This window comes from Simochromis diagramma, unplaced genomic scaffold (genome assembly GCF_900408965.1).
Source record: "Simochromis diagramma unplaced genomic scaffold, fSimDia1.1 OVJJ01000315.1, whole genome shotgun sequence".
In the NCBI taxonomy this organism is placed as follows: domain Eukaryota; kingdom Metazoa; phylum Chordata; class Actinopteri; order Cichliformes; family Cichlidae; genus Simochromis; species Simochromis diagramma.
The window spans coordinates 257,230-282,255 of NW_024386863.1; the positions used below are offsets into that span (position 1 = coordinate 257,230).

The window sequence follows — 25,026 nt, forward strand, 5'->3', positions numbered from 1 at the left end:
CTTCAAAGTAAAACAGGAAGGATCACACAGAAACGCGAACTTGACACAGTGGAGACAACTAAGAAACACAGAGACATAAACCATAAGGCAGAGGACTCTAAGAACCGAGAGACACAGAGGGGAACTCAAACATGCAGACACAGACTACACAGAACAGAGGGGACATAGAGAAACATGAAGGGCAAGGGATCGAAACTAGAAGCCATAGAATAACTCACACAAGTACAATAATACAAACATCACAAAGAACTAAAAACGCTGGGTCAGGAGACCAAGGACCGTGACAGTTAAAAGAAAATTTTCTGGTGATTTTTGCATTCACACATCATTTTTGCAGAAAATTGAAATTTTTTTAGTTATAGTTATTATAATAACTCCATATATACTGTCACAGCATGAGATTTATAGAGTACTTGTATATTTTTCATATACAAGTACTATATGAGTAAAATCTTCAGTGTGACATTAACAGGATGCAGGTAAACAGACAAACAGCTGAGAGTTTGAGTCATTTATTCTGGAACAATGACCTCCAGTAAAAATCTGTGATCTATGGTAATCAGATGAGCAGAAACACCCCAATCATTCAGAGACATGGATTACATGGATTACATGGATTACATTACGTTGATTAAACAGCAGAGGTAAAGCAACAAACAGCAGAATCGACATTGGACCTGATCCAGGATCATCCTAGTGAAACCATAGCAACCACCAACAGCAGTGAGATGGTCCTGGATCAAGTTCAGAGCTCAGACAGTGATCATCATCATCCTCAGTCTGAACACATGAAGCAGCTGCTTTTACAATTTTAGACAGAACCAGGACCAGGATGCAGACTCAGTTAGTGGGAACCAGGATACGACCTGGAGAAAGAAGAACAGACAAGAACACAGTTCAATTCAATTCAATTCAATTCAATTCAATTCAATTTTATTTATATAGCACCAAATCAAAACAAAAGTTGCCTCAAGGCGCTTTATATTGTACAGTAGATCGCACAATAATAAATACAGAGGAAAAACCCAACAATCATATGATCCCCTATGAGCAGCACTTTGGTGACAGTGAGAAGGAAAAACTCCCTTTTAACAGGAAGAAACCTCCGGCAGAACCAGGCTCAGGGAGGGGCGGGGCCATCTGCTGTGATTGGTTGGAGTGAGAGAAGGAAAACAGGAAACAGACATGCTGTGGAAGAGATGCAGAGATTAATAACAGATATGATTAAATGCAGAGAGGTCTATTAACACATAGTGAGTGAGAAAGGTGACTGGAAAGGAAAAACTCAATGCATCATGGGAATCCCCCGGCAGCCTACATCTATTGCAGCATAACTAAGGGAGGATTCAGGGTCACCTGGTCCAGCCCTAACTATATGCTTTAGCAAAAAGGAAAGTTTTAAGCCTAATCTTAAAAGTAGAGATAGTGTCTGTCTCCTGAATCCAAACTGGAAGCTGGTTCCACAGAAGAGGGGCCTGAAAACTGAAGGCTCTCCCTCCCATTCTACTTTTAAATACTCTAGGAACAACAAGTAGGCCTGCAGAGCGAGAGCCAAGTGCTCTAATAGGGTGATATGGTACTACAAGGTCATTAAGATAAGATGGGGCCTGATTATTTAAGACCTTGTATGTGAGGAGCAGGATTTTGAATTCAATTCTGGATTTAACAGGAAGCCAAAACAGGAGAGCTCTGCTCTCTCTTTCTAGTCCCTGTCAGGACTCTTGGTGCAGCATTTTGGATTAACTGAAGGCTTTTCAGTGAGTTTTTAGGACTTCCTGATAATAATGAATTACAGTCGTCCAGCCTGGAGGTAATAAATGCATGAACTAGTTTTTCAGCGTCACTCTGAGACAGGATATTTCTAACTTTAGAGATGTTGCGCAAATGGAAGAAAGCAGTCTTACATATTTGTTTAATATGTGCGTTGAAGGACATATCCTGGTGAAACATGACTCCAAGGTTCCTCACAGCGTTACTGGAGGCCAAGGTAATGCCATCCAGAGTAAGAATCTGCTTAGATACCATACTTCTAAGCTTTTCAGGGCCGAGTACAATAACCTCAGTTTGATCTGAATTAAGAAGCAGAAAGTTAGCGGCCATCCAGGTCTTTATGTCTTTAAGACATTCCTGCAGTTTAACTAATTGGTGTGTGTTATCTGGCTTCATGGACAGATAGAGCTGGGTGTCATCAGCATAGCAGTGTAAATGTATGCTATGTCTTCTAATGATGCTGCCTAAGGGAAGCATGTATAATGTAAACAGAATTGGTCCTAGCACTGAACCCTGTGGAACTCCATAATTAACCTCAGTGTGTGAAGAGGACTCTCCATTTACATGCACAAACTGGAGTCTATTAGATAGATATGATACAAACCACTACAGCGCAGTACCTGTAATACCTACAGCATGTTCTAATCGCTCTAATAGGATATTATGATCAACAGTATCGAATGCTGCACTGAGGTCTAGCAGGACAAGCACAGAGATGAGTCCACTGTCAGAGGCCATAAGAAGATCATTTGTAACCTTCACTAAAGCTGTTTCTGTGCTGTGATGAGCTCTGAAACCTGACTGAAACTCTTCAAATAAACCTCTGCAGATGATCTGTTAGCTGTTTGACAACTACTCTTTCAAGGATGTTTGATATGAAAGGAAGGTTGGAGATTGGCCTATAATTAGCTGAGACTGCTGGGTCTAGAGATGGCTTTTTGAGTAAAGGTTTAACTACAGCCAGCTTGAAGGCCTGTGGTACATAGCTGATTATTAGAGATAGGTTGATCATATTTAAGATCGAAGAATTAATTAATGGCAGGACTTCTTTGAGCAGTTTTGTAGGAATGGGGTCTAAAAGACACGTTGATGGTTTGGAGGAAGTAATTATTGAAGTTAACTCAGAAAGATCAATTGGAGAAAAAGAGTCTAACGTAACATCAATGGTACTAAGAGTAGCTGTAGATAATATTACATCTGTGGGATGATTATTGGTCATTTTTTCTCTAATGATAAGAATTTTATTTGTGAAGAAGTTCATGAAGTCATTACTAGTTAATGTTAAAGGGATGGTTGGCTCAAAAGAGCTCTGACTTTTTGTCAGCCTGGCTACAGAGCTGAAGAGAAACCTGGGGTTGTTCTTATTTTCTTCAATCAGTGATGAATAGTAAGATGTTCTGGCTTTGCGGAGGGCTTTCTTATAAAGCAGCAAACTATTTCTCCAGGCTAAATGATGATCCTCTAAATTTGTGACACGCCATTTCCTCTCCAGATTACGAGTCATCTGCTTTAGGGTACGTGTTTGAGAATTATACCACGGAGTCAGGTACTTCTGATTAGAGACCTTAGTTTTCACAGGAGCTACAGTATCCAGAGTCGTACGTAGTGAGGAGGTGAAATTATTAACAAGATAATCGACCTCTGTTGGGGTAGCGTTCAGATAGCTGTTCCGCTCTGTGTTGGTACAGGGCATTGGAGATGATAGCAGTGGGTGGATTATATTCTTAAACTTAGTTACAGCGCTTTCAGAAAGACATCTACTTTGATAAAGTCTACTCTTCACCGCTGTGTAATCAATTATTGTAAAAGTAAATGTTATCAGGAAATGATCAGACAGGAGAGGGTTTTCAGGAAACACTGTTAAATGTTCAGTTTCTATGCCATATGTTAGAACAAGATCTAGAGTGTGATTAAAGTGGTGGGTGGGTTCTTTTACATTTTGAGAGAAACCAATTGAGTCTAATAACAGATTAAATGCCATGTTGAGGCTGTCATTTTTAGCATCTACATGGATGTTAAAATCACCCACAATAATTATTTTATCTGAGCTCAGAACTAAATTAGATATAAAGTCTGAGAAATCAGACAGAAACTCTGTGTAAGGCCCAGGTGGACGATAGATGATAACAAGTAAGACTGGTTTCTGAGTTTCACAGCTGGGGTGGCTTTCAAATGAATTAAAGGCCTGTCTGAGTCTTTTGTCTTCCACAGTGGAAAATGGCTGAAAATAATAAGGGGCATCACTTTATCCAGCTGATAATGTTATGCTCAGCTTTGCAGTCTCCAATATCATTGCAATGCAGCCAGATGTTCATTTCAGGTTTTTTGCTAATTTCTTCACTTGTTCCTAACATAGTTGCATTCAAATCCAGTTCCCAAACAGGAAGTGACACATTGCTGTGCTCTTTTCTTTTTTAAGGGGTAGGCGTCCTGAAGAGTGGTACAGGCAGGTACACAGAGAAACCGGTTTGTTCTGGTACGCATCACACTGCCTCCACTGGGTTTTTGGATCATGAGCTGTTCCACACCTTCTCCATACCTTATTCTTCCATCATTCTGGGAGATGGTGATCTTGGTTTCATTTGTCTAAAGCATGTTTTTCCAGATCTGTGCGACACACCTTCCTGCTGGAAAGTGTTGTTCACTTGGTTCATCCACCGCTGTTGTTTGGTCGTTTTTTTGTCGGCGAACTTAGACAAAATACTGTTACTGTTAATTCTACTCTCTGCAGTGTTTAAATGCTTACATATACACACAGTTACTGTCCCTCCACACATACGACTCGGTTCTGCTTCTATGCCCCAGCTTTGTTTACTTTTTCCCACCGAGGCTTCTAGACTTCTGATTGGCCAACATTTCTACACGGTTAGGAATATATTGTTAATATATCTGTTGCTTTGGCATGTCCCTAGCAGCGTTTTCTTTCATTTTTGCGTTTATGTGTGGACAGGATTATTTTTTAAAACGAAAACGGAAAATCTCCGTTTTCAAAAGTACCGATATACGTGTGGACGTAGCCTCTGAGCACTCAACGCACTTCATACAACTTGCCTCATTCACAAAGGCACCTTTTTCTATGCTCATTCTCTGTAAGTGCTTTCTATCTAACATTCACAAACATTCACACTCTGATGGATGCATCAGCAAGCAACTTGGGGTTAGCATCTTGCCCAAGGATATAAGCCATGTAGACTAGAGCAGACGGGGATCGAACCCCCAACTTTTTGATTAGCAGGTCTACCACCTGAGCTACAGCCGCCCCAGATGTACAGGGGCTCTGTATTTCTGTCAAATATGCTGCCCACCACAGCAGCTATGGTCGCTGCAACAGGAACTGCTGTTGTGTGCATCATAGGCTAGACCAGCGGTCCCCAACCCCCGGGCCTTGGACCGGTACCGGTCCGTGAGTCGTTTGGTACCGGGCCGCGAGAGTTGAGGCTGAGGTGTGAAATGTATAGTTTTCAGGGTTTTTATCGGTTTTCAGCGTTATTTTGTTATTGTTTTTATCGTTTACTCGGTTTTCCTGGTCTTTTCACGTGTGTTATGAATAAATTTATTTTTTCCGGTACCCGTGCTAGTTTCATTTTGTTGTATTTATCCGCGACACCTTGAGGGCCGGTCCATGAAAATATTGTCGGGCATAAACCAGTCCGTGGCGCAAAAAAGGTTGGAGACCGCTGGTCTATACCGTCCAATTTAACAGCCTTGCACTTCCAGTCTTCACAGGTAGGCAGGGTCCTCCGATGCAGCCCCTGAATATGGGCACTGCTGATTAACGCCCCACTAAACAGAGGCATATGGAACCTTAGGTGTACAGAAATGTAATTTAAATAACAAAACAGAAACAACACAGTGTAGTTTGGAGAAATTTCACCACAACTCACTCAATGCATCACAGCACTAGTTTTGCTAGGCTAATGTTTCTGGCTAGCTTGATGTTCATCGTTAGCCTGACTGACGTGTCCTTGTTTCTCTGCGTCCTGTTACAGTGGCTCAGAGGACGCTTGTAGGGCAGAGCTGCCATTTACTTTTCACGTTCACATTACTCTTAACGTTTGCCTTGTTGGCAGGAAGTCCAGGTGTTTGTTAGTCAGCTGATGTGGTCTTATTTCAGCTGGTTTGCCGGCTCTCTCAAATTCAAATTCAAATTTTATTTGTCATGTAGACAGTCATACACAGTACGATATGTAGTGAAATGCTTGGACAACTGCTCGTGACCTAAAGAAAACAAAAAAGGAAAAGGCTATGAATAAGATAGGAAATAAATATGAAAAATTAAAAAGGGTAAATTTAAGGAATAAAATATAAATTAAGGTTAAAAATGAAATAACTGTACAACAAAATACACAATACACAGTATAGAACTATATAAGAATGTATGAAGAAATATAAATAAATATATACACAACAACAGCAGCTGTACAAGTATTAACTGGAAATGAAGAATATGGTGACCAGTGTTGTGCAATCCACATTATGTCTTGTGCAGTGCAAATATGCTTAAAGTGATTTAAGTGATGAGGTGAAAACAATGTCCAGAAAGTCCAGTGTGTGTGTAAGAACTGTATGTGTGGGTCAGGACTGTGTGGTGGTGTGATTGTGATTGAGAGACCGTATCACCTGCGGGAAGAAGCTCCTCCTCAGTCTCTCTGTGTTGGTCTTCAGGGAGCGGAATCGCTTTCCTGACCTCAGCAGAGAGAACAGTCTGTTGTTGGGATGGCTGAGGTCCTTCACCATCTTCCTGGCCTTGGTCCAGCACCGCCTGCTGTAGATCGAGTGCAGGTCAGGGAGCTCGGAGCGGATGGTGCGCTCAGCTGACCGCACAACCCTCTGTAGAGCTCGTCTGTCCTGCATGGTGCTGTTCCCGAACCAGGTTAAGATGTTTCCCGTCAGGATGCTCTCTATGGTGCAGGAGTAAAAGTTCCTGAGCACCTTGGAGGGCAGTTGGAAGTCTCTCAAGCGTCTGAGGTGGTAGAGACGCTGACGGGCCTTTTTCACCACGGTGTTGATGTGACAGGACCATGACAGGTCCTGCGTGATGTGAACTCCAAGGTATTTGAAGCTGTCCACTCTCTCCACTGGGCACTCGTTGATGACGGGGGTCTGGTAGTTCCTCTCCTGCTTAGTGCTGAAGTCCACTATCAGCTCCTTTGTCTTACTGACGTTTAGAAGGAGGTTGTTCCTCTGGCACCAGTTCTCCAGATTCCTAATCTCCTTCAGGTAGGCCGTCTCGTTGTTATCAGAGATCAGGCCCACCACGACGGTGTCGTCAGCAAACTTGATGATGGTGGTGGAGCTGGTAGTGGCCACACAGTCATATGTGTACAAAGAGTACAGCAGGGGGCTCAGAACACACCCCTGGGGGGCTCCAGTGCTGAGAGTGGTGGAGGCTGAGACCCAGATGGTGCAGTGGACACATGTGTGACTGCTGTGATTAAAGCATCTTTCTTTCAGCTTAACGAGTGAACCGTCAGCTCGTTCAAACACACGTTAAAGTCCGTTTGGCTCGACACCACCGAACAGAGGCAGCAATATAACACAGCTCACATTAACAGTGCAGTGAATCCTGCTTGTGCCGTGATGTTCAGGACTGCAAACCGAGCAGCATCACTGACTTTCATCGTGTTGTGTTTGTGGATATATGACTGACTTTAATTATCCACAAAATCATCACATCTCTGTTGTCATGGTCCTGGGCCATGTGGGCCCAGTATTCTTAGTTCCTTGTATTTTTGTATTTCGTTCCTTATTTAAGCCATGCTTCCTGGGTTGATCTGTTACGTTGTTCCTTATGTGTTTTCCCCTTGTGACTTTTATCCCCTGTGTGCCCCTCTATGTATCTGTGAGCCCTCGTCTCCCCCCCTCGTGTTTCATTCCATGTTTCCCCAGCCTACTATGCCCGTGCTCTCTCTCTCCTCCTGTCTGAACCTCTGTACTTCCTGTTTTACTTTGCCCGTCTCCCATCAGTGTTGCGTTCACTCCTGCCGTGTCTTGTTATGATTATCAGTGTCACCTGTGTTCCCCGTGTGCTCCCACTTCCCTCGTTAACCCTCTGTGTATTTATGTCTGCGTCTCCCTCAGTTCTGTGTCGCGTTCTCCCTCATGTTGTGTGTGGTTCTCCCCGTGTCTTCTGGTATGTGTTACTATTAGCTCTTCCCAGTTTAGTTTAGTTTTGTATTGCTTTTGTATCTCTGCTATCGTTTGTCACCTGTCAGCAATAAAGCTGCATTTTGGGTTCAGTTCTGTTTTCCGTGAGTTTGCGTTTGGGTCCTCATCCTGCCTGCCACACAGCGATACATGACAGAAGAACGCGACCATTACACGGACCCAGCAAACCGCTCTCAGCTGTATGAGCGCCGGGAGGCAGCCCTCGCCCAGCTGGAGGAGGAGCTCCGCTGGAAGCCGTGGCGCACTCCGGATTATGAGCACTTATTCCGCGGAACTCGGCTGGCTTTTGGAGGTCCCCGAAGTTGCCAAAGGCCTCCGCCTGTTGCCCCACTCGCACCCAAGCCTCGGCCGCTTCAGGTGGGAGTGCTCCGTTTTTCTTCGGATGCTCACGCTCCAGCCTCTGCATTGCCATCCCGCACGTCAGAGGCTCAGCTGTATGCCCCGTCAGCTTCCTCACCTCAGAGGAGGCGACGCTCACGCCGCCGTCACTTTTCACATGTTAAGCAACTCCCGGTGGTGAGTTACACTGATCATCCTTCTTCCGCTTCTCTGGACATCAAAAACAATAGACGCACTCCTGATCCTGTCGATGTGTCCCTTTTGAACGATGACATAGACTGGGAAAAGTTTTTTTCATTTTGCTCCCTCTGAACAGGGAGAAATCAAAGACAATAAGCGCTCTCCAAAGGCTGTAAATGCGGTTAAAGGAAAAACTGTGAACACTTCTACCAGGTCTACAACACTCAGTTCAGGTTCTGTCAGTTCAGGTTTTGTTAAGTCTGGTTCAGTCATCCCCAAGTCAGCTCATTCTACAACTGTTAACCCAAGGATTTTGAAAACTAATAAAACAAGGACTGCTAATACCAAGACTGCAAAACATGAAGTTCATTTTTGATAGATCTGTTTTTGTCGACCCAGTACATGTGGACCCTGAGCCTGCCGTTTCTCGGCCTGTTTTTTCTGAGCCTGCTCCTTTTCATGCTCGTGTTTCTCCTCCCGGGGCAGCTCGGGCCCAGCGTACCTCTGCACCCGTACTAGTTCCTCGGGTGGGGGAGGCTAAGGCCCAGCTGGTCCCTGCTCTGGTTTCCAGGCCGGCTGAGGCTCTGTCCATTTCTGCACCCATACCAGCTCCTCGGGTGGGAAGGGCAGTTACCCAGCCGTTGCCGGTGCTTGTTCCGGTCCCCAGGGTGAGGTCGGCCAGGATACAGCCCGTCTCCGCACCCGTACCTACTCCTCAGGTGGGAGTGGCTAGTGTCCGGCATGTGCCTGCACCCGTCCCTGTTTCTACTGAGGGCTCAGGAGAATTCAGTCCACAACCATCACCACCTTCACTACTGCATGCTTTTCGGCCAGGTTTCATGGACTCTGTGTGCACTACGTCTCGGACTACATCCTGTACGACTGTGTGTAGTGTTGTTTCTCATCCAGGTCATCCAGATGCTGCTTGTGTGAGTTCTCCAGTACCTGTGGCTGCTCCTAAACTGACCCTTTCTAAGACTGCTAATTACACTGAACAAAAATATAAACACAACACCTTTGTTACTGCTCCCATTCCCCATGGGATGGACGTAGAGACCTAAAATTCATTCCAGATACACAATATAACCATCCCTCCCAAACAGTGGTCACAAATCAGTCCAAATGTGTGGTAGTGGGCACATCTGCCATATTGAGGTAATCCATCCCACCTCACAGGTGTGCCACATCAGGATGCTGATCTGACATCATGAGTAGTGCACAGGTGTACCTCAGACTGCCCGTTGCTTGAACACATTTTGCAAAACTTCGCTCATTGTGCCAAATCTCTAAACACAAGTAAACATGACACAACACTGAGAAATATACCATTCACATCTGTGCCAAATTGAAACTCTACTCTCAAAACCTAACATTCCTTTGTCAAAATGTAACTCTGTTGACAAAAAGACACTATACTGTACACACAAAAGATCATGACAATTGTGCATACGTGGGCTCTGGCCACAGGACCTCATCGACATCGCAAGCAGTGTCTTCTCCAGGTAAGTACAGTATGTGTAGCACATACAGAGCCCTCACCCCTCACACAAGTACCTGTGTAGCTCTCAGGATGGATCCATGTGGTACTGATATGGTACATATTCAGCTGCTACTGGATTTCACCAATACTGTATTGTCATGTAAAGGACAGTTACACGTACCCGTACATATTCAGCTCGGAGTCCTTTGACCCCGTCACTGTTCCTCTTACAGTTTTTTCTGAATGCTTAAACCCTAACTGTGATTCCTGTAGCACAATCTCTAAAACTATTCAGACTTATAGCAAAACCACTCACTGAGTTTGCAAAACTAAAAGCACAAAAACTGCTTTGCACTCAGTTTGCAATTTTGTAACACACACTTTGCAAAACTGTAGGCACAATTCACTGCACAACACTCAATTACCAAATTTCCAACACACTCCTAGCAAAAGTATACACATGTATGGCTATCATTAACACTAATTTGCCAACTGTCTGGCACACTTTCACATGTGAAAACTTTTTTAGATAATTAGTTCACTTTGCAATCAGCCTAAGCACTATAATACAGGTAAACTGTGTGTGCGGAGTACAATGGAGGGAGCAGGAAGAGTGAGAAGTAGAGGAGGCCGAGGAAGAGGACGTGGAGGTGAAGAAGTAGGATGAAGAGGACGACAAGGACGACAAGGACAAGGAGGAGCAAGAGGAAGACGAGGAGGGGGGAGAGGACGAGGGGGGAGAGGAAGATGAGGGGGGAGAGGAAGGGTAAGAAGAGTAAGAAATAGAATTGCTGATGACATCAGAGCTACAATAGTGGACCATGTCATCAACCGTGGAATGACCCTGAGGGGAGCTGGCCAACGGGTCCAGCCTAACTCGAGCTGCTACACTGTAGCAAGCATCATAAGGACATCTTGAAATGAGAATCGGTTAGTACAGTCACTTTGCACAAAGATTTGTAGCACTGCCGTATGCCAATGAGAAACACACCAATACCATTGATGTAAAAATACTGAAGTTGTTACTGTACAGAATTGCTAGATGACCAGATGCTGGGGCAGAGGAAGCATGTTCACTGCAGACCAAGTAACCCATATAGTCATTATGGCGATTGCAAATAATCCTATACTTGGTGTTGAGACTAGTAGTTAAACATATGCCATTTTATGACCAGAAGTCAATGTAGTAAATTAGGTTAACAGCTGCAGGCCATATATTATTCTTTAGTTCTGATGGTGTGCTATGTATGTAGTTTAGTCTTCATTATACTCTTGAATAAAAGAAACATAATAATTTTGTAGTTCATTAGATAAAGTGTGCATCACTCTGTATCCTTGATCGGCTGTGAATGTCTTACACTGTTTTCTTGAAAATGTTTTACAGTTTTTTACAGTCGCTAACAAGCGTTTGTCCAAACAGTTGTCACATTTGCAAAACTCTTAATACAATTAGCAAAGGATCGGTCTGTTGTGGCCATACCATTCACACATTTCATGTCGTGTTCACCCAATATGCAGTCAGTGAACACATTTCCACAATGCTTACATTTTCTTAACAGATAAGCTATACCTCCCAACAAAACTATGGACTGTTCTTGTAGTATCTACGAATGTTAACACACAACATCCCACAATAGCAAAAACAATATTCCAAACCGTAGATACAGTATAAAAACCTCTGCCCCTGCAATGATATCAGTACAAAAACAATATCAATATCAAAAATATATCTCAGCTGATAATAAACAAACAATTGAATAATTGACACACAGCTGATTTATGTTGGGTAAATTGGGCCAACCACAGCTTCTTCCATTCTGGCTTAGACTCAGTGGGGTTCATAAGGCAAGACCTTGAGGAGTGATGTTTTTGGAAACAAAAAAAAAGACAAACACTGTAATGTCTGGTCGAGGAAGAGTAAGAGCAAGGGGCCCAGGGAGAAGAGCAGGCCCAAGGAGAGGGCAAGGTAGAGGTGTAAGAATGCGTGGTGGTGGCATTCCAAGGGCTGCAAGAACAGTAGTCAGTGATGAAATTCGTGCCACTATCATTGACCATGTAATCGACCATGGTCTTTCACTAAGAGAGGCTGGTGAAAGAGTGCAGCCCAATTTGAGGCGGTCAACGGTTGCCTCCATTATACGCACCTTTCAACAAACCAACAGGTAAGTATTGCATTTTACATGGATTGTTCCTATTCTCACTTGACATGTCAATATGGTCATACAGTAATGCATATGTTGAATTGTCTGTCTTTCTAAAGAATGCAACGTCTTCCACCCTCTGGGGGAAGAGGAAAGCTCCTCAGTAATGATCAGGAGCTTGCCATTGTGGAAATGGTTACTGCAAATAATGCAATAAAACTGCCTGAAATTCAAACTAGAATTGTGGCGGACCATGAGGTATTTGACAATATCGATAGAATCAGCCTCACAACCATTACGCGGACATTGTCTAAACACAGAGTGCGGATGAAGCAGCTCTACACTGTTCCCTTTGAGAGGAACAGTGAGAGGGTCAAGGAGCTACGACGACAATATGTCCAGGTACAGTGTATATTCAATCCAATGTCCAGTTCTATAAGCTTTGCACTTTGCAAGTAGGTAACCTACACAATACTAGGTTACAGTACAGTATGGTATACAGTACTAACATGACTTACATAAACTTTGTTTCAGAGAGTTATGGAATTGGAGGCCAACCAGGCCCCTCATGAATTCATATACATCGATGAGGCAGGATTCAATCTGGCCAAAAGGCGTCGACGTGGATGGAATGTGATTGGTAAAAGGGCCACAGTTGATGTGCCAGGACAGAGAGGGGCAAACATTACCATGTGTGCAGCAATTGCAAATGCAGGATTACTCCTTCACAGATGTCAGGTTGGACCCTATAATACAGAGCGCTTGCTTGCCTTTCTCAATGATCTCCACCAGCGCCTGGTTCCAGAGCAGGGTCCGGAGGGTGAAAACATGAGGACCTTTGTAATTACCTGGGACAATGTGGCTTTCCATCACTCGCAAGCAATAACAACATGGTTTGAAGTCCACTCAAGACTGGTGAGTCTCTTCCTTCCACCCTATTCACCTTTCCTCAACCCCATAGAGGAGTTCTTTTTTTTCATGGCGGTGGAAGGTTTATGACCATCAGCCACATGACCAGATGTCCCTCCTTGAAGCCATGGATGCTGGCTCCAGGGACATCACAGTTGACGATTGCCAAGGGTGGATCCGACATACCAGGCGGTTTTTTCCCAGGTGCATCGACTTGGCTGACATCAGATGTGATGTTGATGAAAACATGTGGCCTAACCCTGAAGATCGCAGAGATTAGATGCAACTTTTTTGCCTTTTTTTAGCCCCCCTCCCCCCCTTTTTATCTTGGCTTTTTGCTGTTGTTTTTTTGTTCAGAATGCTCTTGTGTGTTCCATGGATATTTTGTTCACTGTAAGCAATACTGTGACACTTTCTCTGCCCTATCATACCGTGTTTCTACTGTACCTCCTGTAGTAAACAGTAAAGACACAGAAACTTGTTTGCTTTTTACTGGAATGCTTTTGAATGTGAACATTACTGTACATGTGGACATACAGTTACCAACCAAGACATTTCTGGTGTCAAAATGGTGGATTGCATGTTTCGCATGCACATACCTGTAAAACTGAAACATAAAAGTCTATGCAGTTTTTGTAATGTCAATAATAGCCAGTATTTTGACACCTGGTGTACTTTGATTGACTGCATGTACCTTGTGAAGTGAAGACAAGTGTTATTCTTTGACAGACTAATTTCATTTTGAGTCAGATTTATAGTGTTTTTGTACAGTTAGTGTGTGCAGAGAAAGATGTGTTCTAATTTTGAAATGAGGAGTTAGTATATATTTAACAAAATGTATTTTTGGGAAGGATATTATCCATTTGGCCAATTGTGTTTTGTAGGTGTGGGTCTGTGTTAAGAGTTTAGAAAAAGTATCTGAATTATGGGTAGGCGCTTGTTAGCGACTGTAAAAAACTGTATTGCTGAATCATATGAAGAAGGTTGTAAGCAGGAGACTTGGTGTCTGGGGAGAGGAGATAAAACCACATTCCTTACCCCCTTCCTACTTTCACACAGAAAAACAGGAAGGCAAGGTCAGGAGCCAGTCTCACTAACAATTAGAAAAATGTGAAGATGCCGCTTTTATGACAAGAAGGGGGGCTGTTACTAGCTATAAAAGTCTGTGAAAGTTGTCACCATTTTGAGAAATGTTGCTGACCATCGGCAGACATCTCTTCAGTCCGGACGTTGTAATGCTCTGATTTGTTGGATTGTATGGAAATAAAGAATTGTTGATTGAGCATTTATACACCGAGTATTGTCCTTCCTTCAGCCCAAAGATTCAAAGAATTGGGAGATTTTAACATTGGAAATAAACACTTGTGTTTGTTTTGATGTGTGTGAATAAACACCAGTACTTGAAGTTTGGATCCCTCTATGCTTATGGATCTATGACAGAAGTATGAGCTCAAACTGACATGGCCTACCTTGTGCACAGAGGAAGCAAAAGCCAGATGTGTTTTTTATTCATACCATCAGTGTGTAGTTGGCGCATTGTGTGCTTAGTAGATGATGGCTTGTGTGTACTGTTTGATACGGAAACACCATTTTTACGAAGGTGTGACGAGTTAATCTGGCTGTGTTTGCTTTTGCAAGAGAACTACAATGTTTTGATGATTGGGTGACAGGTTTTCTTATTTGTGTGAAGAGTTTTGCAAAATTAGCCAATAGTTACAAAGAATGTGCTCAAGCAATCAGAAAAAACTGTAAATGGGACTCTGTAGAGCTGCTTCATGGTGATGCTGTGTTTTCTCAAGATGCGTCTGATGGTGGTGATGCTCACATGGTTTATGTTGTTGAACACTTGCCTGTCTGCAAGTATTTGCTTTCGTAGCTGGTGGAGACGGATAGCATTGTCTGCCCTCACTAGGTCCACGACGGCAACTTCCTGCTGTTGTGTGAACAGGCGTTGGCGTCCTGCCCCAGAAGGTCTTCGAGACATTCTAGAGAAATACAACCACATATTGTCATCGCTTTGCTTATTTTTCTTACAGTACTTTACTGTATGTACTGTGTCATCCACTGTACAACACTGTACTTCAATATAAGTAATCATGGTATGTTTCACAGAAACTACCACTTTGGCTGCAAAAGGAGCATTAGCACCCTGTAATACCCTGCACACTTGATATGGTAACTGTAGAACAGTACTATAAAAACCATCTGAGTAGAGTAGAAGGCAGTGAGATGAAGACAGACCTGTTTTCTAGTCGGAATGTTCGTATTACAGATGCCACTGTGAAGCGGCTTAGATGTGGGTGGACTCTCTGCCCAGCTTCCCTCATAGTCAGGCCGTGGTTGATGACATGGTCCACCAAAGTTGCTCTTATGTCATCAGAAATATGGGTCCGTGCATGGCCTCTTCGGCCTCCTCCTCCTCTTCCTCTTGCTCTCCCTCCATCCATGCTTGCAAAGTTCTTGAAATGGCTAAACTGAGGGCTTTTTGTGGTTGGCTAATTGGTGTTCAGTTTTGCAAGTAAGTGCCTTCAGGTGTATATTTGAGTGGTTGCAATTACCCGATGTGTTTTGTATTTTGGATACATGTGTTTTCCAAATGGCACCCTGACATTTCATTTTTGAACGAAGTGTCTTATGTATGAAATAGAGTGTAGTATGCAGGACCATGTGTGTTGCATAAAGGAGTAAGTGTGTTGCATAATTGCAACCAGGGTGCAAAGCAGCGCTTTTGTTTAAGGCAGGGGTGTCAAACGTACGGCCCGCGGGCCGGATCAGGCCCGCAAACGGGATTAATTTGGCCCGTGAGATGAATTTGTAGAGTATAAAAATGAGCAGCAATTTTTCAGCTACCTCATTGCTAATGAAATTGCACTAGCTTCAAAACCATTTAGTGAGGGTGAATTTGTAAAAACATGTATGATGAAGGCATCGGAGATTGTGTGCCCTGAAAAGCTCCAGGCCTTTGCTAATATCAGCCTGACAGGAAACACGGTTGCCGACAGGATTTCTGATCTTTCAGCGGATTTGGACAGACAGTTGAAGCAAAATATAGTCATTTATTGTGTTTTCAGTTGCAACTGATGAAGGCACGGACATTACAGATGTTGCACAACTGGCAATTTTCATCGGCGGAGTTGATGACACATTGACCGTCACCGAGGAGTTTGTGGAGTTGGTACCGATGACAGATACAGCGACCGCAGCTGATATTTTCACCGCACTCGTCAGCGCGCTGGACAGGGTCGGAGTGGACCGGTCCCGCGCTGTCAGCCTGGCTACAGATGGTGCGCCCTCAATGATCGGGAAGAAAGCAGGCGTTGTAAAAAAGGTTCAGAGATAAAGTGCAATCTGCAAATGGAGGACATGGTTTTTGGACTTTTCACTGTACTTTGCACCAGGAGGCTTTGTGTTGCAAGTCACTGAAAATGGATAACGTCATGAAGGTGGTCATCCAAACTGTTAATTTCATCCAGAAGCCTCAATCAGCGTCAGTTTGACAGTCTTCTCAGAGAGAAAGACCACATCTATGGCCTGCCATACCACACTGAGGTAAGATGGCTGAGCCGAGGTGCTGTGCTGAGGCGTTTCTTTGATTTACGAGAAGAAATTGAACAGTTCATGGAAGAAAAGGGCAAATCAGTGTTAGAATTTCATTCTGCAGAATGGATGCAGCACCTTGCATTTATGGTGGATGTTACAGAGCACCTGAATAACTTGAACAAACAGCTGCAAGTTGTCACGCAGGATTATGACAGCATACGTTCTTTCAAGTTGAAGCTGTCATTGTGGGAGACGCGGCTCGCTGGTGGTGATGCAGCTCACTTCCCCTGTCTGAAAAATGTGTGCACGATCCAAAGTGTGGCGTATATGAAGCAGTTCAAAGATAAAATAACGGGACTGTTACTAGAGTTTGAGCAACGATTTCAGATTTTTGGTGAGCTGGAGAAAGACTTCAAAGTTTTGTGCTCGCCGTTCACCGTGAATCCCTCTGATCTGCCCGTCCGGATCCAACTTGAAATAATAGACTTGCAGTGTGACTCGGATTTGAAGGGCAAATTTGCCGCAGTTGGCTTGAACACATTCAGAATCTCTTGCCAGGTTACCCCAACTTTACAGCCCTCGCTGCAAAACTGTTGTGCATGTTCGCAACCACGTATCGTTGTGAGCAAGTTTCTCTGTAATGAGCATAAATAAAACAAAACTGCGCTCAAGGCTCACGCACAGGCACTCGAATCACATCCTGAAGTTAGCTGCCGCTCAGGATGTGAAGCCTGATATTGATGAGCTGGTGAAAGCTAAAGATGCCAGGTATCAGGAGTCAAACTATGCAACCCCACTGAAAGGCACTGTGTGTTTGTGTGTTCTTTGTCCTCAGAATTTTCCAATAACTTGAGATGTTTTATGATTAATAGTAGGGGCGGGTTTTTATAATCGATTCATCGATTAAAATCGATTCTGGCTTGGACAACGTAAAATCGATTCATTAATCCTGAATCGATTTTTTAATATAAATTTATTTTGCCCGAAATGCCAGAATCTCTGGTGACATCTCACAAAATTTCAACAACCACCAAACAGCTAAGACAGTAAATGAGAGCAGGTACACGGATTCTGCACAGAGACTTAAACACACAGCGCGACCTGCGGATCAGAATCAGTGAGATGTGACTTTCTCACAGTCGGGGCTGAAAGCCGACAGCTCGCTGATTCTGATGTTTCGGCGGGTCGGCGCTTTGTGTTCACGCCCTTTATGCACTGATTCTAAAGCTGTTAGTTTGATCTCTCTCCAAACATTATTGACCGAACCAGCAGCAAAAGAAGATCCAAACTACGCTTCACATAAACATCGTCATGGATTCTTTTACTGTTTTGCTTCCACCACGATGCACAGCTCTCTCTCTCTCCCTCTCTCCCTCCCCCCCCCCCCCCCTCTCTCTCTCTCCCTCCCCCCCCTCCCCCCCCTCTCTCTCTCTCTCTGTTTTCTTCATTATTCGCTTGCTTGTTACGCACCAGTCTACTGTTGCTTACAGGCTGTCGGCCGCTGTTTTTTTCCCTTTTACATTCTTCCGAAAAGAAAACCTCATTTCTGCTGTTCAATACTGAACAAATGTAAACTTTTTAATATTATTCAAAATGCAAAACACTTAGCCGTGTCTCTAATAAAACCGCTGTAACGTCAGAGGTAATGTTCATTAATTAATGGTTTTCTTTCGTTTTTGACGTAATGCAGAATATTTTTATAAAATCCAGGCCAGGAAAATCACCTTCATGTTTTTCTGTGTTTTATCTTCAGCTACTTTGACACAAAGGCATCTGCTGTGACGCTCACACCTGTGATAAAGTCTTGCGTGTGTCAGCTTCCTTTTTATAGGTACAAAAATATGTAAATGTTCTGATCTGAATTATATTTCTGACTGTCAAAATTTCCCAGATTTAAATCGAATCGAATCGAATCGAATTAAATCGAATCGTGGATCGAATCGATTCGGGACCTTGTGAATCGGAATTGAATCGATTCTAGAAATCAGTGACGATACCCAGCCCTAATTAATAGCTATGTTGTGCCTGTACTACTTTGAACATACTGTCCACAGGCTCTAGATTTATTTTTATGTTGATTGTATTAAAACAAAGAAAACAATCTGAAGTTGTTGTTTTTAAGTTATATATACAATGATTTTACCAGTCCGGCCCACTTGAGAATAGACTTTTCTCCATGTGGCCCCTGAACTAAAATGAGTTTTTTGGATTTTAGTGCTGCATTTGATTTGATAAATCCTGATCTTTTGATAGATAAACTACAATGTTATGGATTTTCACCAGCTGCTTTGTGCTGGATGGAAAGTTATCTGTCTGGAAGAAGGCAAAAGGTTTATTATAACGGTTATTTCTCTGAGGGCTGTGAAATGAACTGTGGTCTACCCCAAGGCAGCTGCCTCGGTCCACTTCTCTATTCAGTCTTCACGAATGATTTGCCGTATGTCCTGGATAAATCTCATCTTGTAATGTCTGCTGACGACTCCACCATGTTTTATTCAGCCAGTAGCTACTCTGAATTGACAAGCATGTTACAACTAGATTTGCTGAACGTGTTTGACTGGATAAGTAAAAACAACGTGATTTTAAACGTGTCTAAATCCATGTTAATAGGAAGTAGAGGACGCTTAGTCAACAGCTCACAGCTAAACCTTTCCATAGCTGGATCGGCATTAGAACAGGTCACCCAGATTAAATTACTTGGTGTTACCATAAACCACCACCTTTCATGGTCTCAGCACATCAACTCTGTTATTAAGAAAATGGGACAGGGCATAGCTATAGCTAGGAAATGCTCCTTTTATATCACTTCTTCAATTATGAAAGATGTCATTAACGCACTAGTATTATCTCATCTAGAGTGCTGCTCAATCATTTGGTCAGCAGCTAATAAGACAGATCTGAACTTCAGTTAGTCCAAAATAGGGCGGCCGGATTAGTGTTAAGCTGTTCATATTATACAAGTATTGATAAAATGCGCGGTAAACTTTCTTGGCTTTCTGTACAAGCTAAATTATACTATGGCTTACTTGTATTTTTAAAGAAAGCAATACTGGTAAACACACCACACTTTTTTATGCTCAGCTGCAGCATCCAGATGAAATACATAATCATGCTACACGATTCTCAACTAACCACAATTTAGTAACTCCTCGAGTTAAAAGTAACTTTTTGAAAAACTCTGTTATATTTAGAGCATCTTTTCAGTGGAATAAGTCGCCTTATGCAATTAGAGAATTGGCTTCTATTCATAATTTTAAAAATCACCTAAAAGCCTATTTAGGCAGTTTGTAATGTATTTGTAAAAATTGTAGAGGGTAATGTCACTTGTAATGGAAATTGTGTATTTTGTTTGAGTGTTTTGTTTTGGTTTTTTTGCTTTTTTATATAATTTTTAATATTCACATGTTTACATTTTCAGAATTGTAAAACCTTAATGTGGATCTAAGAGCCAAATTATGTGGACAATTTGCATCCAACTCATTGTGTAACATTTTATTTGGTGGTATTCGATGGTTTGGGCCCCAGGAAGACTAGCAACCACTGTTGTGGAAGCTAATGGGGTTCCTTATAAATAAACAAACAAACAAATAAACAAACCCCTGATGTACGGTCTCTCACATGTCCATAACGTCATTCCTGTGTTATCAGACCTTCCCTGTATGTTGTATGTGATGCTGGTGATTGTTTACTTTAAAATATGGAGTTTGCAGCAGGCAATTAGTTATGAGGATTAATAAAATACCGATCATAGTTCGTCCGGAAGTATCGCGTTCCTGATTGCCCTTCGCAATAAGAGCATGACAGCAGATTATATTGGGGAAGCTTTTATTTTGTATTTATTATTGTGAAGTAGTTCCTATGTACCGACGGTAACTTAACCTCGCACTAATGCTGTTTAGTTGCATAGTGTGAGCAGTTTGAAGTGTACTAAATTGTTCTGATCTATATATGTCTATATCTGAATATGTCACTTGTCTATTCTCTTTATTTATCTTCTATTTGTATTGTTTATTTCCTTTGTAGAAAACCACACACATGTCCACGCAAATGTGTTTACAGCCCCAGGAATTGAGTTGTGACAATAAAAGTGCCTCAAACCGAACCTCAAGCTACTTCCTCTATACTCTGGGACAATGTGGCCTTAAGTGGTGTTCTGGCCAACACACCGGGATTTTGTTACATCATTAAAATCTTCAGTATGCCATTAACATGATGCAGGTAAACAAACAGACAGCTGAGAGTTTGAGTCATTTATTTTGCAACAATGACCTCCAGTAAAAATGTGTGATCTATAGTAATCAGATGAGCAGAAACACCCAAATCATTCAGAGACGTGGATTACAGGGATTACATCACATGAATTAAACAGCAGAGATGCACAGTGAAGCACAGCAGGGTCTACATTAGACCTGATCCAAGACCATCCCAGTAAAACCAAAACACCCACCAACAGCTGTGAGAGGGTCCTGGATCAGGTTCAGAGTCTAGACTCATCTTCATCATCAGTCAGCTGAACACAGGAAGCAGCTGCTTTTATAACATCAGACAGAACCAGGACCAGGAACAGGCTCAGTTAGTGGGAACCAGGATACGACCTGAAAGAAGAAGAGACAAGGACACAGTCACCAACAAACACATCATGGACACTGAATTTAAACTGATCAATGCCAATGATTCAGTAAAGTTTCATGTTTTAAAAACCTGTGTTTGAAACATTAATCTATCTAACAGGGGTCTGAAAAACAGCAATGGTCTAAAATTGGGTGAAATGTTAAAACTTCAATATATAAAAAAAAACACTGACGTAAACCAGATCCAAACCAGTTTTAGGTTAATGTAATGTGGTTTTACTTTTGGACTGGTCTAAACTGGTTTCAGGTATGAACTGGTCTGTGAGTGAGAGTCCTGCTCTGACCTCGGGCCTTCCTCTTGTAGTAGATGAATCCAGCCAGAGATAAGATCAGACCCAGGATCAGTCCTGAGGCTCCGATGGCGAGCTTGTTCCTCTCTGACTCAGGCATGGACGAGTCTGAGGAGGGATCTGAGTCACACAGGTGAGAGTCAGACAGGTAGGTATGTACAGGTGTGTACAGGTGTGTAGATACAGACAGGTATTTACCCCAGTCAGTGATCAGAGGTTTCTCCAGGCTGGCGTGCTCCACCTTACAGGAGATCTTCTCCCCAGACCTTCAACACAAACATCACTGACTCTCAGATCTTAAACTTTTAAACTTTAGTCTAGACTTCATATCAAAAGTCTGTTTCTATGGATTATGATGCTCACCTGGGTGTGTACTCCAGGTGTGAGTGGGTCTGGTAGTACCAATCACCATCTGCCATCTCCTCAGTGGAAGTGACATCAGAGGTGACTTCCTGTCCATCTCTCAGCCAGCTCACTTTGATCTTACTGGGGTAGAAGTCATAGACGCTGCAGACCAACATGGCGGGATGCTGACTGGAGAGAGGCGTCGTGGAGTGAAGTTTGACGTACGGCTTAACTAGAGGATATTATGAGTTTCTGTTATTGTTATTATCATATCATCAGGGATGATTGTATACATGTGCATTAATAAAGATACTGTCAACAGCAGAGTCACATATAAGCAGTCTGACATCAGATGATGAATCAGCTGTGAGGAGAAACATCATCAGGCTGTAAACATTATTATTATAAAGTAAGACATGCAGAGCTGTATGTGCTGGAAATCTACCAGACTCGAACCTGGATCAGTTTTTATTAACATCCAGTGAAGCGCTGACTCAGAGTGACATCAGTGTGAACCATCAGTGAACTGATCCTTCTGCAGATCAGCTGCTGTGGTTTGAAAGTAAAATCTGACACATGGAGACTTGATGATAAACTATCGCTATAGATCATCCACACATAGATGAACCCAGCCTGCTTTCACTCAGTTTAATATCAACATCAAACTAAAGGACTGAATCCACAGCTGGTTCCAGTTTGAATTTCTGCTCATCCAGCTGTTTGATTCCTGAACAGAAATTATGAAGTAAAAATGATTTATTATTGTTAGATACACTTTTTTCTTTTTACAGTGTTTTTTGTTGTTTGTTTTTTAGAACTATCAACAAAATCAAACTCAGAAACACTGCGAGCAGCTGATGAAAGAATGTTTTACACTGGGTGCTATTTTATTACACTGGGGAAAGCTGGTGATGAAAATCTGTAGGCTGAACAATGATGGTGGAGGAGATCATGATGGTGGTGGTGAGCAAGGCCCTGATGGAGGGGAACTCTGATCAGACTGTACCATCCAGAGCCTGAAGGGGTCACTGTGACTGTTTATTAGATCATATTTCTAACCAGTCACACACAGATGGGTCACATAAGAGCTGCTGGAAACCTCTCACACATGCTTCCTTCTCTAAGGTAACACCATCTCACAGAAAGGAAGTTACTGCTTTAAACAGCCTGCTCATCGACACATGGTTCAACACTCATGATGCATTTAGGTGCAATTGTAAATATAACCATCTAAGACTCTAAAGCAATAAATGTAGAACCAGACAGCTGCTGCTCTCCACAGGAGGTCTGAGCTGGTTCTCCTCATGTTTCTCTGAGCTGCTGCTGCTGGAAGCTGATTTCATCCATAACATGAGGAAACACTTTATAATCTGTCTGTTGTTAATTTAATCAACAGAAAGCTATATTCTGTACACAGGGCACAGGTTGTGTGTGACATACAGAGCTCACTGTCACTTTAAAACAACCACAGCTAACAGAAAGTGCTGTACATCAGAACAAATAATAAAAATACATAAGATATGAATTTAAAAAAAATAAAGTTAATTAATTAAAAGAAAAAGCTATGTCTGGCAGTCTGGCTGAAGCTCAGAGCCAAAGAATAAAAATGAGGTTTAAGATGTGTTTTAAAAGTGGACAGTGAAAGGGCCTCTCTCATGTGCACACACACACACACACACACTTTAAATAACAGCAGCTGAGCTCTGTGTTTGTCAGTTTGCCTGTCTCACCAGCAGGGAGCGCCACAGACTGAGGTTAGCTCTGTGACGTTATAGCCAGAGCTGTGATCAGTGATTTATTACAGTTATTGATCACCAGAGTCTGACCTGCAGCTGTGAGTCCATCATGAATGATTCAGAGTAACATGAACAGCTGATGATGTCACACAGACCAGCACACTCACCTGATTTAGGCAGAAAGTTGCTGTTCCAGATACCAATGTTGTGTTGGCAGTACGTCTCCTTCGCAGCTCTCCATGTAGCCAGGATTGCAGGATCTTTGTTCCAGATGTCTGCGTTATGCACTCCGTACTTAGTGAATCCAACATACTCCCCCACGCTGCTGCTGAACCGGGCGTACTCGATCTTGTTGTAATAGTAAGAGAGGGTGAACTCGATGTCCTTCAGCTCAGTGGAGTTAAAGTCACAGCGCCCCACATAATACTCCATGAATCCATCTGAGAACAAACAGAACCACACAGAACATCAGACTGTGGCCTGATCCCTGACCAGAGTATTGATCAGTGATCAGTGTATCGATCATACCTGTTGTGCTGAGGCTGATGAAGAGGAGGCTGAGGCAGAGGAAGGATGAAGCCATGTTCCTGAGTTCTCCTGACAAACTGACTCAGTCTGACTGAGAGCTGCTCTAAAAACAGAGGACAGGTCACATGACCACAGCGTCATCTGTTACCAGGAAGAACTCTGTGACACCAGCTCACACTCTTCATCATTGTGTGTGTGTGTTAGAGTCCATTAAAGCTTTAAAAGCAGACAGCAGCACTCTGAGACATCATCAGCACATTTCCTCCTTGCTGCATTCAAAACCTTCTGTTTTCATTTATATTTCAGTCACAGTCTGCACTCATGGATAAATCTAGAATAATTATCTGCAAACACTAAACCAGCTCCTAACATCAGCACTGCTGTAATAATAATAAAACATCTGTTCATAATTTCCTCCTGTTTATTAATCAATAAAACAATCCACTCTCTTTCAGTACTTTTCAGTCCTGCATCACACTGTTTATACTAACACGTCCTGTGTCTATATTTAAAATTAAAAGGACAGAAACACTCTCATTGTGAAGCATTTCCATGGATTTCCCTGCGTGGGCAGCACAGATCTCATGGATATGATTGAAATATGTCTCAAACTTGAAATTAGGCATGTATTCAAATTAATGTGAAGTGTGATGTCATCATGTAGAGATCTTTACAGCAGCTGAATCATATTTCAGTTACATTGAGAGTAAAGGTTCAAATTAGCTTTAAATGTTTGACCTTTTTCATACTGAAAAATTCATATTCAGCTAATAGATGCTGATTATTAGTGAGCAGATCATTTTTAGAGTAAATGTAAATGTTGTTTCAATCATTTAAATGTCAGATATTAAAACATGTTACAGCACGAGTATAAACATGTTAGCTTCATTTAAATAAACATTCATTGACTTTTAATTCAACTGTCTGCATCAGCATCTTTATCTGATATTTAGTTTTACATCTTTGCTT

At 42.5% G+C, this 25,026-nt stretch overlaps 1 protein-coding gene across 3 annotated transcripts; it reads right to left on the reverse strand.

Moving 5' to 3' along the window:
• Nucleotides 1-496: 496 nt before the first annotated feature.
• On the reverse strand, nucleotides 497-24,176 carry LOC120733268 (H-2 class II histocompatibility antigen, E-S beta chain-like). 3 transcript variants are annotated; one of them, XM_040031365.1, is made up of 6 exons: nucleotides 24,058-24,176; nucleotides 23,697-23,969; nucleotides 21,812-22,025; nucleotides 21,647-21,714; nucleotides 21,443-21,568; nucleotides 497-866 (listed from the first exon to the last, which is right to left on the reverse strand). In XM_040031365.1, the coding sequence occupies exons 1-6, from the start codon at nucleotides 24,110-24,112 to the stop codon at nucleotides 841-843; spliced, it is 762 nt and encodes a 253-aa protein (XP_039887299.1). In that variant the 5' UTR covers nucleotides 24,113-24,176; the 3' UTR covers nucleotides 497-840. The 3 variants fall into 3 exon arrangements, with proteins under 3 accessions (XP_039887299.1, XP_039887300.1, XP_039887298.1); XM_040031366.1 differs by lacking the exon at nucleotides 497-866 and adding an exon at nucleotides 20,763-21,122 and having other exon boundaries at nucleotides 21,443-21,556; XM_040031364.1 differs by lacking the exon at nucleotides 497-866 and adding an exon at nucleotides 20,763-21,122.
• Between the last annotated feature and the right edge of the window lie 850 nt (nucleotides 24,177-25,026).

Coding starts and splice junctions, on each gene's coding strand:
- LOC120733268 (XM_040031365.1), bottom strand. CDS start 24,112: ATGGCTTCATCCTTCCTCTGCCTCAGCCTCCTCTTCATCAGCCTCAGC. Junction 23,970..24,057: donor CATCAGCCTCAGCACAACAG/GTATGATCGATA, acceptor GTTTGTTCTCAG/ATGGATTCATGGAGTATTAT. Junction 22,026..23,696: donor CAACTTTCTGCCTAAATCAG/GTGAGTGTGCTG, acceptor AATATCCTCTAG/TTAAGCCGTACGTCAAACTT.